Genomic DNA, 22,836 nt, shown 5'->3' with positions numbered 1-22,836 from the left:
GCTTGTATAGCCTCACTTCAAGGCGAAGGGCCCTGCAAACATAAACAGTAGAGAGGCTGCAGCTGGAGCAGGGAGGCAGCCGCTTGCTTACCGAGACCTCTACACTAAACAATGGATCAAGTGACGCACAGGCCTTTGGCAGTGCAACAGAGACACAGGCGGCTCAGAAAAGCCTTTCTTCCGTACGTTTATATCTCTGCTCTCTCAATATTTACCCCATGGGAAAACACACAATTTTCCGTTCCTTTTGTTCTGAAGGGAGCGAAAGAGACGACCTCCCTCCATCCCTCGTCTCTCCCACCTTCAAGACAGGACAGGTTCAGAGAGGACAAGTGTCTTTTTGTGCAGAATGTGGATATAGGACACTCTATTTTCAGCAATTATGCAGCTCTGTCCAAAATTCCACCACTTACTCACTCCTACAGTTATGTACAGGTGTCGGGGAATGAATAGATTTAAGCTTTCCAATTCATTGATATTCCACATGCACGGCCTAGTTCCAGGCGTGTTGAGGAGAAGCAAACAAAATGAGGATTAGTCTCTCTTACTGTGTGCGTTACTGCATTAGAAACTTGGTGTGTGTGCGTGCGTGTGCATCTGTGTTATATCTCTTTTATGGACGGCACAATGGGGAACGGAAGGGCCCAGGAGCCAGTGAATTAACCCAAATTACAGCTAACAGTTGCCCGGGTAACTGGATAGGAATGAGGGGCAAATGGTGTGTAATTTCCTAATGAAGGGGGGGAGTTCTTTTTTTTTCACATTTAGAGACCTCCTCGGTCTGTTACCGTAACAACAGGGGGACTCTGTACCCCCCCAATGTACTTGTTTGCTTGCTGAGTCACCTGAAAGTTTTTTTCATCGGCCTTAGATACAAACTATTTACCCCGTTCCCTCATAAACACCTATGATGGTCACTTAAGTTCAACTTTTTAATGACACATTATTACAGTTGCCCTGTGGAGAATCACACGCTAATGATACACGTTTCTTAATACTTGTGTGTAGGAGTCAGTGGCATCAAGCGGTGAGGTTTCCACGAAAGCCTTGAGGGGCGAGTGAGAAGGAAAAATCTGGTGATCCACTTTCTGAGTCGGATCTTAAGTGTTTTCTCTCCTGTGTTTATGACTTGAGAACAGGTGATAAGAAAAGCTTTTGCCTGGATAATCTTTCTAACCTCTTTTGTTTTTAACTTCTGTGTAACAGGTAGGAAAAAAGGTGGGTTTTTTTTTTTTTGACAGATTGTAACCAACTCAAATCCTCCTGCAGTCATCCCTGTCTTTACAAGAGAACCTATGGAGGCTGCCTGGGCTACCGTAGAAACATGGTGGTCAAGTCAAGTCAAACTTTATTTATAAAGCACATTTAAAAACAACCTCAGTTGACCAAAGTGCTATACAGTTATTAAAATACAATATAATCATACACAAATATAATAATAAATAAAAACAATAAAGGAAATAGTAAGAGCTCAAAAAAAAAAGAAAAAAAAATGTCTATGTAGATATGAAGAGCTCATTCTACGCTCATGTAAACACAACCATTCATAGTTTCAGGTGATTTTACACTATTGAAAACATAATCATGAATACTATATTTTATATTTCTGCCAATAGATCCTCCCAAACATACTGGACCTTTAAAGGCCCTAAAAACAAATGTTCTCTATCAGCTTCTTACCATGAGTGACAGGATCCCATGGGAACTCAGTCTCCTGCCAAAGTAGGAACAATTTGGTGAGAGATTTCTGTTTGTGTTTTTGTCCTTCCACTGGTTTGAAGTGGCAGGGGCTCAGTTAGCATGGTGATGTCACACACGCCTGTGCACCCATTAGGGTTTAGCATAATTTAAATTAGAAACTGATGACAGTTTGTTATTGTCGAATCTCGTGAAACCCCATCCACACAATCCTGATGAAGTAGATTTGTTTTTTAGCATTAAACTCTTGAAGTCACAGTGAAACTTAAGTTAAATCACCTTCTGTAACATGACAGAGTTTTTCAAGTGATACGGACCTGTGCACACTGCATAGGGCAGTGGTTTTCAAACTTTTTGTACCCAAAGCACACCTGTATTTAGGTTCATAAATATACAGTATAGTAGTTTCTATAATGTGTATGACCACTCTTATCACAACATAAGACAATAAAATTAAGGAAAAAATGAGATAAGTAGCATTCATGGTACTCTTTTTCTTTCAGTAAGTCGTCTTTGCTGGTGCTTTGTTATAATTTGCTCCGTACTCACACTGGCTGGGGCTTTTGATGTGTCACACACTTATAATTCCCAGGCACAAACAGCAACAAATAGGTTCCCCATTAGGTTTTTTTTTTTCATTAAATTGAATTAAATCATATTTTTTAGCAATGGTTTGACTCTTTTACGATACTGGTGGTGCACATAACATCTGATACAGTCAATTAAAAATTAACTCATGGGGTGTTGGTGGCTTAGTGGATAGAGCAGGCGCCCCATGTACAAGGCTTTTGCCACAGCGGCCCGGGTTCGACTCCAGCCTGTGGCCCTTTGCTGCATGTCTCTCCCTCTCTCTCTTCCCCTTTCACGCTTGACTGTCCTATCAAATAAAGGCTAAAAATGCCCTTAAAAAAAAAACAAAAACAAAAAAAAAAACTAACTCATAACTTTTTGTATAGGCCCAGTCGAATATTGCAATGACAAAATCCCTCGGCGCAACTGGATTGGCATCACGGCACACCATTTGAGAACCACTGGCAGAGGGTATATAGTCACAAGCGGGAGGGAGTGCCCAGAAGGTGAACTGGCACCTCTCCAGCTACCAGTTCACGCTCCATATTTTGGTCCGGATAGGGACTTGAACAGGCAACCCTCCGGTTCCCAACCCAAGTCCGTATGGACTGAGCTACTGCCGCCCCAAATGATGAACGATCAGAGTCCCAAATGATAAATGCATGTATACACCCCAAAGTTCCAAACTATTGTATTGTCTTACAGCAAAAGAGAAGGATCCTGCTATAATTAAAACTCAAAAATATATAGTAATTTGCCACAAACCAAGAGATAACTGAACAATGAACACAGAGACACATGACAGAGGATTAGGATTAATTTAAGAAATGTTTTTATGTCTCCGTCTTTAAGAAATAATTAGTATTTTATTTTATTTTTTCTGATACTGTGTTCCATGCTTATTTAGTCATGGACATTTATTGCAGGGGCTTTAATGTTTTATGCATTCATACTAGAACTACAGCTCTTAATCAGCACTCTGCAGACCCTTTTAACACATTGCAGAATGAATGTATTGAAACCTGAGCTAAAGATGACTGGAGGCGCGGGGTCAGCACGGGTCAACCTTCATTCACAGCTTTTAACAAATCAAATCAAACTAAGTGTCACAGTCTGACTTCTGCAAATAAACCTCCATCGCCAGGGCCGTCCCTCCGCCGCTGTCTGACCGTCCAGTTCATAACAGCCTCACAGACACGCAGGATATAGTGGCAGGAAATGTAAACAGACTTCTCATCCTGCTCCTGACACAAAGACAGGAGACACTAATGGGAGAACTAGAAAAACACTTTGCACTCTTTGGTGGTATTTCTCATGACTCTTTCACGGTACGGCAAATTGGACCACGGCGTATAATAAAATAAAATACAATCATGAGGCTGACTTGAGACATTGTCACCGATCACTCATGGGGGGTTGTGTGTCTCACTCCAGATCCTTGACAGAATCCCGCAGTTAGCATTACGGATAAGAGAGCTTTGTTCGCCACTGAGCCATGTTAGCCGGCCTCCATTAGCCTCCAACCACTGTCAGTCAGCTGGCGAGCCTTTCTTTTGTCAGTTAAATGCTAAGTCGCTCTGCTATCTCACTTGAACCAGACTATGACCACAAAAAGACAGATAGGGATCTGCAAATCTCGGTTGTGGGTGAAACAGACAGAGGAAGGCAGCGAGGGAAGGGCTTGGGGGGATGGGATAGGAGAAAGGGCTTTTTATTCTCCTCCGTCTATGATTTGAACAGGTGTGACAGATGTGTGGCCTCAGAATATGTGTGTACGATAGTCATGATCTACCACCCAGAAGGTCTGCACGCACAAACACACACACACACACACACACACACACACACACACTGCTATTTACCGAGCTACATGTTCTGTCGAGGCACGCAGTCCTTTCTCTTGTTTATAGATCGCTATCAGCACTTTCTCATTTCTGCTAAACAGAACACAACACTTCCTCAGAGCAGCTCTCTTTGGGGCTCTATTTACTTCAGTGTAACAGCTGAAAGAGGTCGGACACAGCTGTGAGGGTCAGCACATGCATACACACTCACTTAGTGTTCACATTAAAGCTATAACTTTGATATGTCACCTAACTTTTTTGTGCTTTTTTTGAAGTGGTGCAAATTATTCTGTCACCACAGTTTGAAACACACTTCACCTAAAAGCGTGAGAGGACCAGGGTGGATGGATGGGTGTAAAAATGACCCCCATCCCTCCTCTCCCTGCTCCACTAAGTCTTCAACTGCTTATTGTTATTTCACTAATAGCGCAGCAGCTTCCACTCTGAGGGGCGTTTGCGGCACAACTGAGCCCAAGCCACATACGATCAGATTACTGTGCGCAACACTGTGCAGGGAACCCACACCACATACACAATATGAACACTCTCATGGGAAGTGGGAGGCAGCGAGGTGTTCAGAGTGACGGGGACGTTAACAGCCATTAGGGAGTTTTAAGTGATATCTCTGCAGGGCCACCAGCAGTCCCCCGGTGGCAGTTGTGGTATCGAATAACGATAATGGCTAATGCTTACAGCGGGATGGGTTTTCTCTGTCATCCACTTATCATATTAAGTGCTGCAGTTTGAGCGTTGACACTGACCTTTAACTATATATCCACATAAGAGGCATAAACTCATTTATATAGTTAATTTCACCAGTTTTATAGAACATGGGAGCTGAAAAGATGAGTTCATCAGCAGATAATTAACCTGTAATTAATAAGATAATCAACTAACTGAGTTATTTTTCAGGCAATAAAGCACAGCATTTCATGGTTCCAGTTTTTCAAATGTAAGAATTTGCCAGTTTCCTCGTAGTACCATTATTAACTAGGGTTTTAGCCCTATATAGGAGTGCAGGAATGAGTCCTGAAATTTGGAAATTAGTTAGCATTTTTGATTCCCTCGTCTCAAAGTCAGTGGGTTAGATGACTGAAATAAGGTGGGTTAAAATATTCTCACATTTTGTTCCATGAAAAAATACGTCAGTAAATACCACTGTCATGAATTTTGAAGGCTTTACATGTCTTAAAAATGGTGGTATCCAAGTATGTCTGTAGCCTGTTTATAGCCCATCATTAGCTTTTTACTTCTGGCAAGAGTATTAACGCTTCCTAAAACTGGTATTCATTTGTGGAGATTATTTAGCTGAACAAACCATGCAATTATCAGTAATTCTTGTTGGCAACAAAGCTTTTTTTTCTGTAATAATCCAATGGACATCCCACTGGCTTTTTGTGGAGGGAATCAGGGCAACACTAACTTCCATGTCATTCTACAAAAAAAACACAAAACAAAATCATCCCTGAACCACTCTATTACATATTTACAACTTACCATTGTGATTTTTTTTTTTTTGCCTCAATTTTTCCACTTTTTTTTTTTAAGATGAAGAAGTAAATGCCTCCGTGATGACACATCAGAGCAGTGGCTCCCAACTGGTGTGTTGTGATCCAAAAGTGGGTCACGAGTCCATTCTGAATGGACCGCAAGTGACTCAGGAACGTGTTGTTTGTAAAAAACACACTGAGTTGGCACAGAGCTTTTATTTTGAAGTGCTGTTTCCTGCTGTAAAATGAGTGAATAATGGACAGCTACTCAGCAGAGACAGCAAACTAGCTCAACGACATGGCCAAACACAAGCATGACAATGAAAATATTAAAACATGTGGACCTTAAACTAATGACTGAGAAGACATCTGGACCCTGAGACTGAACCAGTTGGGAACCACTGTATTAGACTGCTCCCTCGTGGACTGTGTGTTAGGTCAAAGGAAAAAAGAGAAATAAAGCAATAAATGATGCAATGACGTCCATAAAATATACAAAGGTTTAAATTCCTAGAGTGATTAACACCCTGTTGATTAAGTAACAGTTATGCTAGTAAGCCAATTATTCAGTAAACACTAAATATTTTTAAATAACTACAGTAATAAAATATTCTAAAAAGGTACAAACTTTTAACAAATATTAAATATCTGCAGCAAGAAAACCTGCTTTAAATCTCCATTCAGGTCTTTTTTAACCATCTTCCTTAAAACTGTGAAAGTTAAAGGTGTAAAATAGAAAAATAAACTAAAATAAAAATTGTCTCTCCTGTATTATTTCTTCCACAGGAACTTGTCATTAGTCTTCCAGAGATTTTTGCTCTCCTCTTCTTTAGATCTACCTCTCGCTGCAAACTTAGCGCTGATGCAAACCCGCTGCACTTCCGCCGGGTCTGTTAACCTGTTGATGCTCTCCTCGTTACCCTCATTCAGGATGTCCCAGAAGTCTCTGCGACTGCTCTTTGACACCAGCGGGTATGAAGGTGGTTTGCTCGACTTTGGAGAGGTCAGAGAGTCTATGCAGCCTGCTGAAGGAGAATCAGTCCTGACAGTTACTCTGGATGGAGACGGCGTAGTGACACACGTGCTTATTGAAACGGAGGAGGGTGCAGGGGGTGTTTTTGGGGTGTCCCTCTGTTGTGCACCCCTGGGTTTGGGTTTTAACAGGTCGTCAAGGATTGAGGTGTCTCCTATCAGATCTGTGAGGAGGGAACGGTGACTGGAGGCGGAGGTGGATGTGCCCCGCGCAGGAAGGGAAGGGGTCTGGGGATTTTCTCTCTGGCCTTGAAAAGTCTCGCTGGTCCTGGAAGACAATTTTTGCTCCCGCTCCTGCTCCCTTCCCTGTCCTGTGGGTTTGGATAACGCGGTGGACCTGCCATGGCTGAGGTCCGGAGAAGAAGGGATATCTCTGTCTGCGCGGATCAGGAAAGCAGCAGCCTCCCCAGACCCCAGACCACTGCTGCTGGCCTGCTCCAAGCCAAGACCACCACCAGCTCTGAAGGCTCCAGAACTAGAAACACTACCCCTCTTTGTCCTCTTAGGTCCTCTGGCACCGCAGGCTGTCTCCTCCTGCTCCTCTGACTCAAGGCTCCGAACATCACTTAGAGGTTCTGGGACATTCCTTCGTGGGATCTTTTGCTTTCTCTGGGGTGATGGAGCATTACTTTGTGGCTTTCTAGGCTTTGTCTGTGGCGCAGGAACATTGTTTTGTGGGGTTTTGGGCTTAGTTTTAGCTTCAGGATTCCTTTTAGTGTACTTAGGCTTTCTCTTGGCTTTTGGAGCATCCTTTTGTGGGGTTCTGGTATGTGTGTGAGATTTTGCGGCTGTTTTGGTGGATGCTGAAGAGGTAGGAGCTGAAGAGGAGGAGGCCTGTGCTGAATCAGGTTGTGGGAAGTTGTTTGTGACTGTACTGGTCAGGTCAGGGTGGTTCTGTGAGGTGTAATACTTTCGAAGCCAGGCCAGTCTGTGGGTTGAGTTTCCACTCAGAATCTCTTTTGCAAACTGCTGGACTGAGGGATAATTGAACGTTTGTGACATTTCCTCCAGCTGCTGCCTGCGCACAAAGGACAAATGAGTGTGACTAAACATGCATGCACGTTCTCGAAAAATGCGAATGGTTTTATAACTAATATCATCTGCTAAATTTAACAGCATATTCAGACACGTACAGTTAGCATGAGGCCTGAATTTGGCACATGTGAGCATACAGTAAGGTACTTTAAATCACACGTAAAATAACGTCTTTAAAAAACCACAAGGCCTATACTATTAATCAGATATTCTGCGGGTCTGTCAGGCCTAGCCTAAGATGAATAGTTCTCCACATATTCAGGCTCATATCCAGACAGCCGTGCAGTATGAGGTGTTTTTCCTCAGCTCCAAGGCAGTCATTAAAACTTTGGTCTAACCAGACTCGGGGACAGAAATACTTCAAAGTCGCTAGTGGTACAGCAGCATTATGGTGGTGTTATTACCATTTGTGGCTTTCACTGGAAAAACAATAAATAAAAGCAACTGCAGTAAAACATGACGCGCATGTGGATTTAAATCGTTAAACAGCGAGGTTAATTGAGGAGATATCAATATAACTAGTGTGTGTTTTCACTCCCTGGTGAGCCTCTGGGCAGAGATACAGCCTTCCCCTTGGGAAGTGAGATTGGACCCATAAAGGTGTCTGTGTGTCTGTATATGAGTGTTTGGGAAGGTAGGGGGCGGAGGTGATACAGCAGGACAGAGTTGTGTGTTTGAGCACCGTGTGCCTGTATGTGTGCGTAAATGCTTGTTAGGACGTGTGTGTGTGTATATCAGTGTGGGTTTGGAAGTCCTCGGGCAATCATTTTTGGTTAGTCTCAGGAGGGCTGCGGTTGTGGAAGGGGAAAACTCCTGCACTGTTGGGCCTGAACATAACTGGGTAATCTTTGGCATGATGCTGGGAAATAGGTGGAAGGGAAAGCTCAGAGGTGGTCTCTCGCTAAACGCACATACACACACACACACACACAATTCCTGAGGCCCAGGTGGGGGCGCTCAACACTATATTTGTGGTAAGTTTTGGCCTGCTTCCCAACACTGCCAGGAATTCCTCTCTCTTCCGACTTCACTCTTTACACCCCCTTTCCCCCGTTCTTCCACTGGCCTCGTTTATTCTTACTCAAACCTTACAGGCCCCCTTATTTTAAAGGAATACTTCACCTTTCAAACGTCCATTTATATGTCAGCTATTCACCCCATATTACGTCGAATTCATGCATAAAATTTAAAATAAGAATTCTTGATGAACTGAAGTAATAGCTGACCGTGTTCAAAAAAAGTAAAACTACATACCCCTTCAACCCTTCTCTTGGTAAATCCATCATATCTCATAATCTACAATCCGCTCTTTTTCTAAATCTCTTCCTCTCAGCTTTTTTGCGTTATCCAACTACTATCGCCTCCGTTCTTTTCTCTTCACCTCACCTCGTCTGACACCCTCTCAGTACCTGCATATGGCTTGGGGCGTCTCTCCAATGATGATGGTGGTGTGTCTGTTGTGGAGCACAATCTTGGTGCTGAAGGTGACAGGATGGTCCGCACTGGGCTTCTCAAGTGTGACAGTCGAGGGGAAAAGCTCACTGTCTGGTTGGCTCTGTGACAGGCTCTGGTACAATCAAACGAGATGTGGAGCACACCAAATAATTACACTTTGAAAATCAAATACCTCTAATCCAAAAATCAAGACAAAGAAGTCCAGAGACCTTATTATGAATCAAAACTGAGCTATTGTCAAGCTAAGAACCATGTGTGTTTGGAGTCACTTGTGTCATAGTAAGCATGTTTGTCTGATACTGGCGAGCCTCACTCTGCATGCCAATATATAATTGCCAGGCACACTTTGGTAGAAAACAGGTCTAAATGACAATGTTTACAGCGAGGCCTGTGGATTATTGAGTAATCCTGTCAAGGTTTCTGAAAAAAATATATTCCTGGTAAGTTTTTCAAATGTAATTTGATTTATCTAATCTAATTTGTACGGTGGTGGATGAGGGCAAATGTGCTACAACGGCCCAAAACATTTCCATGAAAGAGAAAAATGTTTTTCATAATACTGGGAAAGACTAAGGCCAAACATAAAAAAAGAATAAGTTGCTTTTCATGTCACCTCCTTACTCCACCTGTCTTTTCTCTTGAAAAACAAACTCTCGTCTGGTCTTTTTCTGGGGTTGAAAATCAAACTCAACCACTTAGCCTCTTTTGTTTTGACTGGGTAGGCGGTTTTTTTCTGTTGCACTTGTTTTTGGGGTTTGTTTTTGACTTTGCACGTTTCCATTGTTGTATTTGTTTTAGACTTTCACATGTGGTTTGGAATTGTCATCGTTTCTGAAGCTGCAGCATGTTCCTGCTTGTGGAAATGTTTCGGGCTGTTGCAGCGCGTTTTCTCTTGTCGGCCACAATGAATTTGGGAAGGCGAGATAAATGCCAGGGTTCACACACATTTTCATGGAAAAAAAACTGCAAAACTTTTTCACGACTTTTCAGGAACCCATAGTAATTTTATTTTACTTTGCCAGCTCGCCCAGCATTTTTCAAACAAATCAAATTAAGACTCTATTCAAACATAATTTCAGTTAGCTGTCATAAAAGCAGGGAGAGACGGCATGTGGGAGGAAAATGAAGAAACCTACATGATGGTAAACAAAACGTTACGTCAACAGCTACAGAAACACACAACAAAAATCCATAACTTCCCAAAACTACCAATGATTTTTTGAAATTCCATGACTTTTCCAGGTTTCCCATGGCCATGAGATCCCTGACAACCATAAAATTACGTTTACAAGTCTAAACCAGATCAATGTTAAAGCAGTATGTACCTTGTCGATGTCTAGAAGGTGATTGGCCGGAAGCTGAGAGTTTATCTTTCGCTCAAACACGTCTCGTACAGCAGCTCTGCTGATCCGCTGCTCTGCTTTGCTCCCTCCCACCACACGCTGGTTAGAATGGGTGTACACCACCTCATTTACACCACCTTTAAACAGAAATATACATTAATGTTGAAATGAAGTTAAAAAAAATTAGCAGCATATAAAAAATAAATATTGAATCTGACCTAGCACACTGTCGATGGTTACATCCTTTCCTTTGGGTGCTGAAGATGTCTGACGTTTAAGACTTGTAAATGAAACAGCTTTGGGCATCCCTGCTTGTCTCTTTGTCGTGTCAGTTGTTGCAGCTCCTGTAGATCTCCCTTTCTTAACAGGAGTGTGTTCCTCGTCGGAAGATGTGAATGTCTCTTTGTCTTCTGTGTGTTTGGATCTGGCCTTGCTCCTAGCTTTAGCACTTTGCCTTTTTCTATTGCCGTCTGGCCCTCCTCTCCCACTGTCACCTCCTCTGCTGTGTGAATTTAAAGCGTCCCTCTTGGGCCATGTCTTTGCGTCTAAGTCAAAATCCTCAGATTCATCTGAGTAACCCTCAAAGCGGGACACTTTAGGAACTGGAGTTTTAAGCTTGTAAGGTTTCTTTTTGTCTGGTGAGGAATTTTCATCACTCTCCTCATCTACAATTTTCTTATCTACCCACCCTTTCAGGTCCTGTCTCTGTCTTACAGCATCATCGCTCTGCTTCAAGAGAGAAACCCTCTCTGGTCTCCCCCCATCTTTCTTCTCCCTGTCTTCTCTGTCTGAACCACTGGTGAAGTCCCAGGTTTTCTTTCCTAACTTAGGGAGACAGACTGCACCATTTCTTGCATTGGAGCTCTTGCCGATGCCAGAGGAGGTACCCTCCATCTTTTGATCCTCAGCACCTTCCTCAGACGGGCTTTCTTCTATATCCGTACTGCTGTCCCCTTCTGCTGACTCTGGTTTTCCTTTGACCCTTTCGAGGAGCCTGGAGAAACCGTGCTGGAAGAGACTCATTCGACCAGGACCGGTGGTGTCATTCACACCCCTGCTGCCATCCACTGCATTGAGGTTTGACACCTTTCTCTTTAGTCCCTTCACCTCCTCATCCTCTTCACTCCCACTGCTGAAGTCCAACACGCCTATGGCCATCTTTGACGCATCTCTGTACTCCTTGGCAGGTTCCTTCGGAGCAGGGCCGTCTGCAGAGTCTCCAGGTGCCTTAAATAAAAAGGTGGAAACAAACAGCTAAAGCAAAGTTCAGATTGACAGATAAGTACAGATTTGCATAACAGATGTGTTAGTCAACTAGTCAATTAAATGTTGCTACCCTCGCTAGTCCGCATCAGATATATTAGTCAGTTAAACATATTTGGATGCCCAGATTGGCGTACAAGAGTAACCAGGAGCTCTGATCATCAACAGCTCTTTCTCCCCCTCCCTGTCTCCTTCCCAGACAAACACAAAAACACAAGTTCAATCTCAGACTTGCAAGCACAGAAAGTACGTACTAAGGCTTGTTATTAGTTGGACGTACTGTTTAAATTTCTGTTTAAATGTCAGGGAAATTTACTGTTAGGAACATCCCTAATTTGTAGGTCTGCCCCTGGAGTAAGAATTTTCCTAGTCGACCAATAGTCGTCATTTAGGGCCATTAGTGGACTAGTCGCCTGCATGTTTACGATATCGATTTCATTATTAAATTATATATTTTGGGCGGGGCAACACAATGGTTTGAGTTCAAGTAACACTGTTAACACTGTGCTACATTACAGAGAAATACAACACCGTACTAATGAACCTTCATTAATATAGGCCTATATTTTATCTACAAGTGCACGTCACACACTGAGCGAGCCGCCTGTCAATGACGCTGTCTGCAAAGCAGTAATGATTGTGCTAAGTGGCTAATGGGCATGTAGCTACTTCCATGTTTCAGATGATACGTCATGTTTGTAGTCGACCAATGAAGATGAGTTTACATATCACCTTGGGTTCGTCCTTCACCTTCTCAAAATGATCCCACACTTTGGATTTCCTGCCTGACATGTTATTAACTAGCCTGTGGAATAACCGCAGGTACCAGCCCTGGAAATAAATGTGACTCCTGTCTGACTGCTGAGCGTGACCACTTCCTGTGTCTGTCCTTTCAAATTAAATTCCCACGTGGTCCAGTCATGTAGGTTGTGATTTATTTTGACAAGTCGCGGCTCCTGATAGAGTTTCCCGTTTGTTTCTTTTTTTCCGTGACTAAGCGATCAATGAAATCTTGCCGACTAATGACCTTTCAGGTCTACTAACGTTTGGTCGACTATTAGGGGGCAGCCCTACTAATTTGCACAGAGAGTGGTACAAAGTAGGTTGTGTGAGAACAAGAAATTGATGCGAAACTTCAAAATAAACTGTATATTTGCAGCGTGAGAAATATTTGGCTACAAAAATTGCACCAAAAGGCTACAAATTCCTCAATTCCCTTGTTAACGTCATCTTGTAGTGCGGACCAGCCCGTGTGAACTTTTATCGTGTAATACAAAACAGATGTTTGCAACAATAAATCATAATAAACATCAATGTGACACATGCCCTCCATCATGATGTAATATGAAGAAAACAAAGGGGTCATAACATTTCCTGAAGCTTTATGGCAGCGACCACCAACAGCGATTCCAATTTCACAAAATTTGCCAACTGGATGACTCCTCCGCAATTCTGCTGCGCTCGTGTGCATGTTGGTGCGTATACGCCTCGAGTCTCTCTCTGTGCGTGTAAAGGCACCCCAGTGTATTCTGTATTTTTGAAAGAATCTGAAAGGCCTCGGTGGAGCAGCAGCCCTGTAAAAAGGACCTGGCTGGGAACAGGATGATAAGGGGTATCACTGTGTAAATAAATAGCTGAAAAGCAGAAGACAGACTTCAGTGTGGTCTGCTCCTTCCATTAGGACAGGCAAGTAATTACAACCAGCTGTTTCACACAGCATCAGAGAGAAAGTGAGAAGCAGACAAAGACAGCCTCATCCTTTAGTTTTCCTACAACACAAAATAATGAGTGTGAAAATGGCTTTAAAATGATACTCCACCCAAAATCTATGGCATTGTGGCTTTTTTATGTGAAGAAAATTAAATATTAATATCCTCTGCACTTGAAAGCATTGCTGTAAAAAGTCTGTAGTTCTCACACTGACAGAGAACAGGAGCGGAGGTCAGCTTCAACTCAGTCAGTCACTATGGACTCCAATTGTTACAGGTTTTCATGGCAAAAAAGCAATGAAAAAACTTCCATACAAACTTCTGAAAACACTAAACTAATGCTCAGTATGTTGCAAACACTCACAGTTTAGGCCAAATACTACTTTAAGAGCACTTTTCAATCTGAGGAGGATAATAATGTGACATGAACGCAGTGTAATGAGCCATATTTTGCTGAAAATATGACGATTAAAACTGAAGTGGTTTGAGAGATTTCCAGGTTTAAAGCTTTTTCCCACTATAAAAAAAATCAATCTATTGTAACTTCCTGAACTCAAGCTAACCACAACTCCTGTGAGGAAACCACAAACTTTTTACTGCTACCTTTACAAAGCCTACAGCAGGGTGAGTATGTGATACTGACAAGGAAGATTTTCAGCACAGTATCACTTTCTCCATGTTCTTCCTTTATAAAGTAGCATTACTGATCTCATTTTGACATTTTTGTCCAAGTAGATGCTGTTTTTACTTGTAAATGGGACATTTTTGGATAAACTCCTCGAAGAACAGGAAGATTACAAGACAAAGAAGAATCGAGGAAGCAATAAAGAAAAGAGTTTGAGCTGAAGGCAGAGAAAGTTAAATGAGACTGCATGAATGGGTTGAGTGACAGACAGGAAGGTCCCTGTTTGAGGTATCGACTCTTTCACGTGGGAATGCGAGGATGAGTGGGCCGCCTGGGAGAGCAGATGGAGAGAGGGATGGGAAGATGAGTCCCCTCGAGTTCTGGGTCTCTGAGAACGGCAGAGTTACTCACGCTAACTCCCTTCGTCTCCTCCTCCTCCTTCTCCTCGCCTGTGTGTGTGCTGCTTGTCATTACACCAGCCTCCACTTGTCCTTCTCGCTGACAGGGAGAGCAAAAGTGAATCACACGTTAATCAAAACATAACCATATTATTGTAAACCATGACATTACAATCATCAACAAAAACTTTGTTATCTTTCACATTCATTTTTTCTAGGCAATGCATGACATTTTTTTGAGTATTAGGCATGTTCTCTACATCAAACCAAAAACACTTTGAGCGAAGGACCTCCATTACTAATCCATATAAACACATAAGAGTAAATTCCAAAGAATAGAAATAAAGCAAAAGTTTAGTTGACTGTTTTGTAAGACCTGTCCCACACCCCTGGTGATACGAGGTAAATTGAGACAGTGGAACGCATCATAATGAAACAGTAAGTGTGTATCTCACCTCTAGTATCTTGCGGGTGAGGCAAGTCCCTTGGGTCTGCAGCCTGAAGAGGTTTCTTAACCCAAACAGCTCCCCCTTATAGACACCATTCACTGCCTCAAAATACCGCCGTGCACTCTCCTTGCCCACAACAGAGCTCTGCAATTGCTGGAAGATGGGACAAAGGCACGAATTAAGTATTTTTATGTCATTCTTTGATTTGTGTGTGTGGTTATATTAATCCAGTACCTGTTTGTAAACTTGTCTGAGGTAGATAACCTCCTCTACAGTCCCCAGTGAGATCAGCCTAAGAACAGTCACATCCCTGCACTGGCCAATACGATACGCCCTTTAGAGACACAAACATATCAACACACAGGTATCATGCATATAAATAGTAAAAATGATCTATGTTTATGTTTTGAAATCAGACAGTGTATATGATATCAGTCAGGATATGACTAGGTACAAATGATGCGCGGGTCAACCCACAGACTGCAGGCTTTATCATCAGCATTACTGCACTAAGGCTTTCTGTTATTCTGTTTTGACCAGGAAAATCTGTTGAAGTCCAACATATTTAAATGTCTGCTGTCGTAATGTCCGCTAAAAATGTTTGTTAACGTGTCCAAAACAGCAAGCAAGTGTGTCTCTGTCCTAAGTGAATCTGTTAAACATGCACTTCTGTAACATCATGGAAACAAACCACTGTATGGATAAGCTGTGTGCTCCTGTAAACAATCCAAGTAGGCTATCAGCTGACCACTCGAGATTATTCAAAAGATGTAACCGCTTAAAACAATGGTTCCCAACTGGTCCAGCCATGAGATCCAGATTTCTCCTTAGTCATTAGTTCAAGGTCCATAGAGTTTAATATATTCAGAGTCATACTTGTGTTTGGCCATGTCGTCGAGCCAGTTTGCTGTCTCTGTTAAGTAGCCGTCTGTCTTCCACTCACTCTACAACAGGAAATGGCACTTCAACATAAAAGGTTGTTCTGGGAATTCACTGTACTTCAAAAATTAAGTGTGTTTTCTACTAAACTGACATGTTCGCGAGTCACTTGTGGTCTATTAAGAATGGACCCGTGACCCATTTTCGGACCACGACCCACAAGTTGGGAATGACCGACCTAAAAGATGAGTATTGGGAAGTATTCGCTGTCTTTAATACTGTGATATTTACTGGAAATGACGTACAGTACAATATAGCTAATAACAAGTAGGTCAACGCTTGAAACCTTCAGCTCCAGTTTGTGTCTGCAGTTTGGGTCATTGATTATGCATGTGTTTACAGGCCGGGCTGGTGAGGGTTTTAAAAAATCCTGACCTGCACATCACTAGTAGTTACGTTATACTGGAAGCTACAGCTGCTTTTTGAAGCCAGTTAAGTGAAGCAGTGATAGCTTAACATGCATGATAAGATAAGGCCCACAACCTACCTGTCAATAGCTTGGAGGTCACTGGCTGGGTTCCACGTGGGGTCAAAGAGCACTACCACATTGGCCCCTACAAAGTTAAGACCAAGACCACCTGCCCTAATGAAACATAGAGCCAGTTATCAGCAGTTTCAAGGTTCTGAATACTGAAAAAAGCACCACTAGGCTTAAAATGTAAATGTGAAATCTAATTGTTATTGTTCAACTAACAAGGTGGAAACCAGGCAGAGGTTGATGTGAGAGGAGTTGTTGAACTCTTTGACGATCTGGACTCTCTCTTTCGATTTGGTGTTTCCATCCAGCCTGCTGTAGTCCAGTCCCTCTGCCATGCAGTAGCTCTCCAGCACATTCAACAGCTGACAGGTTCAAAACACAACAAACAATTGTGAAGGGTTCAAAGCACATGAATAAAAACTGACATCTCTGCATGTAACATGTGAATTCACTTATTGTCAAGATTGAAGATTTTGACTGAGAAATAAAATGTAAAAACTAGACAAATATTTAATAAAAAATAAACAGAATTTCCCCAGGCTTGTATATTTATAGATATACTATACGGGTAATACTGAGTCTTGTACAATCAAAACTGTATGGACTAAAAAAGCAAAACATAGGCCATGAAAATATGACCTCATAGCAGCCAGAAATGTTATCATAATGTCTCGGGTGACAGCGACCATTAGGTTCTGCAGAGTCTAATTATCTTTAAAACTCTAATGGCCCCCACTTATAAAACCCCAAGGCTTACCTATTAATGTATGTTATGAGAAAACCATGTCTCCTGCTACTATTTTTTCTGTAATCAAGTCATCTGCTCTAAAAGCAGTGGCAATTAAGGGTGTGTGTTCAAGGCTGTTGTTGTGTTTAAAAGTTGAATGGATAGTGTAAAGCTCTCAAACCAACAAGCGTATTCCCATTTTAGATAACATTGCTTTGAGCATCAAATCATTTTTCGACGGCGAAAACACCTCTTCATGCTGCTCATCCTAATCTAACACTATATATCTGTGCACTCACACATGCAAACACACAGACACACTAAAAATCGGATTTCTATAAACACACAAACGCAGCTCTCACCTTGGTTGAGAGGGAAAAAAGAAGTACTTTATTTCTCCTTTGCAGGTAATATTTCAGCAGCTTCTGTAAAACCTGAAAGGAACACAGATACATTGTTTACCCACACTGAAACAACCCATAATGCTCAAGTTCCTGAGCCTTTGTTCCAAAATTGTACCTTCATCTTTCCACTGTACATCGGGTCCGACAAGGCCTCAAATGCTTCATCTTTGCATCTCTGCATAAAGTCTGGAAACTTTTGAAATACCTCTGCACAAATGGCAGCCACATACCTTTCCTGGAAGAAACAAATGAGTCATATTAGTGAACCAAACACATAACTAAAAGATGTCCAATGAACTAAGTCTGGAAAAACTGTTTTTACCTGCATCTTGCTGGTGCCTGCGGTGGACTGAAGCAGTGCTACATGGTTGGCAACCTTCCTCAGTATGGCCATGTAACTGAAGTACAGCGTCTTAATTTTTGCACCTTTTGAGTTTCTCTGCAATAAAATAGATTTTTTTTCCCTCAGAGTGAATCCTTAATTATTTCAACCTTATGAAAATTTTCCAAAAATGTAATTCAACTGCAATAATCCTTCCCACATTTAATATGGACCTATAATGCTTATTTTCAGGTTCATACTTGTATTTTGGATTTCTACAGGAACACGTTTATATGCTTTAATGGTCACTTAAACACTTTATTTCTTTATACTGTCTGTGCTCGAACAACTGAGCTCACCCTCTGTCTCAGAAGGCTCCGTTTTGGCGCCTGTCTCTTTAAGCCCCCTCCCAAAAAAAGCCCAGTCTGCTGTGATTTGCATCTCTGCACCGTCGATGCAGCTGGGTGAATGACTGTCATGGAGAATGGCGGCCCTTTCTCCAATTAAAAATCACCAATGAAAGCTTCTAAACAGAAGCAGACAGGACCCAGCCGGAATATGATCCGAAATCGAGGGGAAATTAATAACATCAGCAACCAAGATTACAGGTTTCCCTGACATTAGCATGTAGCTACATGTAACAGTGTAGACTATGTAGAGTAAACATTTGCAGCAGCGTGCCTGGATATAAAGAAATCCATTACGAGCCCATGTCATCTTGTCTCGGATGTAGAGGGAATTTACATTTACATTTACCGCATTATTTGAAACCCTGGCCACATTTAACATGAGCATCCAATAAGGAAAAAGCATAATCGGTCCCCTTTAAATATTCTGGATGATGATAACAAGCTCTGATATTGTGCTTTTTCAATTTCACTGCACTACACTGTATTTAAAAAGCAGAATGCAGACGTACTGCTTGGATAACTAAAGGGACAGTTCACCTAAATCACACAAAGCTTATCTTCCCTAAATGTTTGTCTGATTTAGGTGATCTGATCCTGCTCACATAAGAGTCAAAACTAAGATACACTTAATTAATGTCAGAACCGAACACCTACAACTGAGTTGAACTTGTTACAATACACAGCATACAGAAGCATGCAACAATAAAAAGCTGTGAACCTACTTGATAGCAGCAGCTTCCGCGGGTTTTTCCACTTTGACAGTCACATTTCTCTGAAGACCTCAGCAATAACGTCACATCATCACTGTCCAGCACCGTCTGATACACGCTGCGCTGAAAGTCTGTCAGAGTGCAATACACCACCTTCGAGAAAACCAAACACAGAGTTTCTTTGAAGGTTGCTTTAAGACGTCATAGACCTTCATCTGAATATTACGATGATGGAATATAGTCATGTAGATGGAGAATTGTGAGTTTCCAGAGAACAGAAGAACCATTAAAGTGATAAAGTCTGGTCTGACTTCACCAGTCTCACCCTGTCATCCTTCTTAGGCAGCTGTTCCTTGATAAGAGCTTTAGTTCTTCTGAGGAACAAGTGGGAAATCTTCCTCACAAGGGCTCTGACAGTCTTCCTCCCTGTGGCTAGGGCACGTTTGGTTGCACTGTGCTTCTGACCATGCTCAATAGGATCTGAAAACTTGTTCTTGAAATGTCCTATGTTGCCAAGACAACCAGGTATGGCCCTAAATAGAATAAAAAAATATATGAAAGCTGTTAGGAACTAATTTTCAGACCAAAAGTTGAAACTACAGGGCATAAGATGATTGAGATCTGTTTCTGAATACGCAAATGACAAATGTGTTGTAACATAAAAGTTTCTTAACCCACCAGTCCATGACACACCACAGCTCCTCAAGGTTGTTCTGTAAGATGGTGCCAGTCAGGCCGACTCTGATCTGGTGAAATAGCAGAGTGCATAGCATGAAAAGCAAAGTCCACATACAAAGCTAGGTTAATTATTTTGTTAGCAGTTTATCACTTTGGTGGTACAATTCAATAAACTTTAAATAAAGCATAGAAGAAAACCACTTGTGCTGGAGTAGAATGTAACTAAGTACATTTACTCAAGTATTGTGCTTAAGTAATTTTGGGGTACTTGTACTTTACTTGAATATTTCGATTTTCTGCTAATACAACTAATAAAATATGATGTATTATTATAGATTAAACTAAGCAGCAATATATGAAGTAATTAAAATTACCTTTATCTTTGCCAGCTGCAACATTAAAGTGATGAACACATTAATGCTTCAATGATTATAGTCTAATAATATATAATATTATGAAATGGGCCATTCTGCATGATGAGTACTATCACTTTTGGTGCTTTATGTATATTTTGATGCCAATACTTTTATATTTTTACTTGAGCAAACCTGTAAACAGAGTATTTCTACACTGTAGTATTATTACCTTTACTTGAGTAAAACATCTGAGTACTTCTTCCGCCTGTGCACTTGAGGACAGACATTAAAGTTCTTAATGACAAGCACCATCAGGGCTCTCCACCATCAACAAACCCTCACTGAGTCTAATTACAGAAAAAAATAATAAGACATAAGACATAATATAAAGCTCTCTGGGGTGTGCAGTGTCCTTGCCGCGGCGGAAGTGGATTCAGTTCGAGCCCAGGGCCCTTCTCTGTATGTTGTCCCCTCTCTCTCCCCCATTCACTTTTGAAACTGTCCTTTCATTAAAGACAAAAAAAGCCCAAAATCTTTTAACATAAAGTTCTCTGACCTTACATGTCAGATTCTTCATGGCCTGAGTGATCTGAGAGTTAGGATTTTTTATCTTGTGGGCCTCATCCACAATCACAGCCGACCAGTCTATGCTGCAGAAAGGGCAAAGGTAGATTTTAGTCACAGAAAAAAAAAAAAAAAAATTAAACAAGGAGCATGTATTGTGTGGTGTTTGTTGCCTGTGTGTGTTGAGCATGGTTCTTACTTATTAAACTGATCCAGACAAAGGCGCAGAGTCTCATAGGTAGTGAGAGCGATCTCAATGCGTCCCTTCCTGATGCGAGCCAACTCTTCCTCTTTTTTCAGACCGTGGACCACCACACACTGGAAGTGACCCCACGTGTCCAGTTCCTCTTTCCAGTTATAAAGCACTGACAGCGGGGCCACAATGAGGAACACCTGGACCAGATCATGGAAACACCAAATCAATGCTCATATCTGTAGCTGTACACTATTGCTGCACATCATTGAATGCATCTGGTATTTTAAAAAGGACTTTATTTATCCCTACAAGTTTTATGATTCATAAATATTTCCATGTACATAGCATATTTCAATACTCACTTTGTTTGGTTTACTTTGCTTTGAGGAGGTCATCTGACTCTGCAGAAACTGAGGCCTGTTGTTCTGGATGTCCTGCCATGTGCCTGTTTTCTGCAATACAGCAGCAAGGAAACCAATGACCTAAAATATGACCAAAGAGGTGGAGAGAGCGAGATCAAGAGAGACAGCCGTGTGGAGAAATCATGCAGACATTTAAACATTTCTGAAAACAGATGTGCAGCTAGTGTACTTTGTACCTGTACAGTTTTTCCCAAGCCCATGTCGTCCCCAAGGATACAACCTCTGGAACGGATGTAATTGTTGTAAATGAACCTGATTCCCTCTCTCTGGTAATCCCTCAGGTATCTGTTGACGGTGTAGGGGACTCTGTGTCCACCAACATGGCCCAACTTTAAGGGGACACACAGCCTGGTGTCTGTGACGCTGCCGGGAAACAGGGGTTTTTCCTGGGTGCAGTGATTCAAACCTGGTCTCATGAGTTTTGAGACAGGCACAGCTTCCGCCGTTTCTTCCTCATCCTCTTCTGCATCTTCATCATGGTTAGTGAACACCACCCATGCTGTGGTTTCATTATTATTACGAGAGGAGGAGGTCAGTCTCTTAATGATGGATTCTCGCAGGGTGCCATCTCTTGGGTCAGGGGCCAGACAGCTGTCACCTTCACGCCATGCTGCTATTAACCAATATAAGCATGTCATTCGTTAAATGTGCTTTGCAACATATCAAAAAATGTAATTAATCAAAAGCACACACATTTTTTGAATAATAGTGGGTGTGTATAATCAAAATTAGTCAAATTTTACCTTGGTTTACAACAAATATCTTCACAAAATAATATCTTTTCATGGAAGGGTTTGGGATGCATTTTCCTACTATTAAACTCCCTGCAATATCATCAGTAACAGTGGTTAAGTTTATCCTATCTAAACATAGATCTGACCTACTGATTGAATCAATCTTATGATAAGAAAGTAACTAAGACCCTACTGTTCCTGGACAGGAAATATGGCTAACTTAATTATTAGCTAGCTTCAAAAGCTTTGTGTAGGACTTGTATTGTGTAAACCAGTGTTCCGCTGAATTGTAGAAATAAGTAAAAAACATTCATTTCAAACCTTTATCTGCTGTAGATGTTGAAGCCATCAGGGTACATTGTAAGAGTCCTCCCCTCCTCTTCTCAGTGTGTAGGTGAAGTCACTGTAGCATGCTAACGTTAGCTAGCTCGGTTAGCTTAACTTAGCGAACATATTAAACAAAAGAAAGGGCGACGGCAACTATGGGAAAACTATGGGAAAACTGAGTAAGCTTTCACTTTATCCTCCGGTTACGTTCATTTAGTTGCTAAAAAGGCACAGGCACACAGACAGACAGACACACACACACAATCAGCAGAGCAGCTGCAGCCCCACAGCAGCTTGATGGATGTTTGTGTATTTTCACGACGAGATACGCACTTTCGACGATTTTTAAACTGATTTAAAATACAATTTGAAGACCTACTCCACAAAACAAAAATACTACAGAATTATTTATTCTAATAAAACGAATGTTTTCTCTTTTTTTTTTTTGCTGTCTCCCCCTTTTTTTTTTTAGCTTTACAAATTTCACTGTGGACAGCATGTTGAAAGTGCTGGGGCGAATCTAAATTACCATTCTACGAAATAAAACAAAACTAGGTTCAATTTAATTAAAAAATGCTGAAATAAAATCTGAGGAGCATTTAATCTCATCAGTACTCTTATCAGCGAATGTACAGGCTATATATATCCATAATAAAAT

General features: G+C 41.6%; 1 protein-coding gene across 3 annotated transcripts; it reads right to left on the bottom strand.

Annotated features, from left to right (window-relative positions):
* Positions 1 to 1,408: 1,408 nt before the first annotated feature.
* Positions 1,409 to 22,470, bottom strand: ercc6l2 (excision repair cross-complementation group 6-like 2). 3 transcript variants are annotated; one of them, XM_049579135.1, is made up of 20 exons: positions 22,173 to 22,470; positions 21,294 to 21,730; positions 21,058 to 21,177; positions 20,699 to 20,892; positions 20,492 to 20,585; positions 19,580 to 19,647; positions 19,227 to 19,434; positions 18,914 to 19,054; positions 17,782 to 17,898; positions 17,575 to 17,694; positions 17,418 to 17,489; positions 16,545 to 16,690; positions 16,338 to 16,433; positions 15,146 to 15,245; positions 14,918 to 15,064; positions 14,476 to 14,562; positions 10,686 to 11,694; positions 10,450 to 10,604; positions 9,079 to 9,236; positions 1,409 to 7,652 (listed from the first exon to the last, which is right to left on the bottom strand). In XM_049579135.1, the coding sequence occupies exons 1-20, from the start codon at positions 22,198 to 22,200 to the stop codon at positions 6,374 to 6,376; spliced, it is 4,776 nt and encodes a 1,591-aa protein (XP_049435092.1). In that variant the 5' UTR covers positions 22,201 to 22,470; the 3' UTR covers positions 1,409 to 6,373. The 3 variants fall into 3 exon arrangements, with proteins under 3 accessions (XP_049435092.1, XP_049435093.1, XP_049435094.1); XM_049579136.1 differs by having other exon boundaries at positions 21,294 to 21,727; XM_049579137.1 differs by lacking the exons at positions 20,699 to 20,892; positions 21,058 to 21,177; positions 21,294 to 21,730; positions 22,173 to 22,470 and having other exon boundaries at positions 20,497 to 20,552.
* Between the last annotated feature and the right edge of the window lie 366 nt (positions 22,471 to 22,836).

The sequence above is a fragment of the Epinephelus fuscoguttatus genome, linkage group LG6 (assembly GCF_011397635.1).
Source record: "Epinephelus fuscoguttatus linkage group LG6, E.fuscoguttatus.final_Chr_v1".
In the NCBI taxonomy this organism is placed as follows: Eukaryota; Metazoa; Chordata; class Actinopteri; order Perciformes; family Serranidae; genus Epinephelus; species Epinephelus fuscoguttatus.
This window is presented reverse-complemented; position numbering and strand designations above follow the sequence as displayed.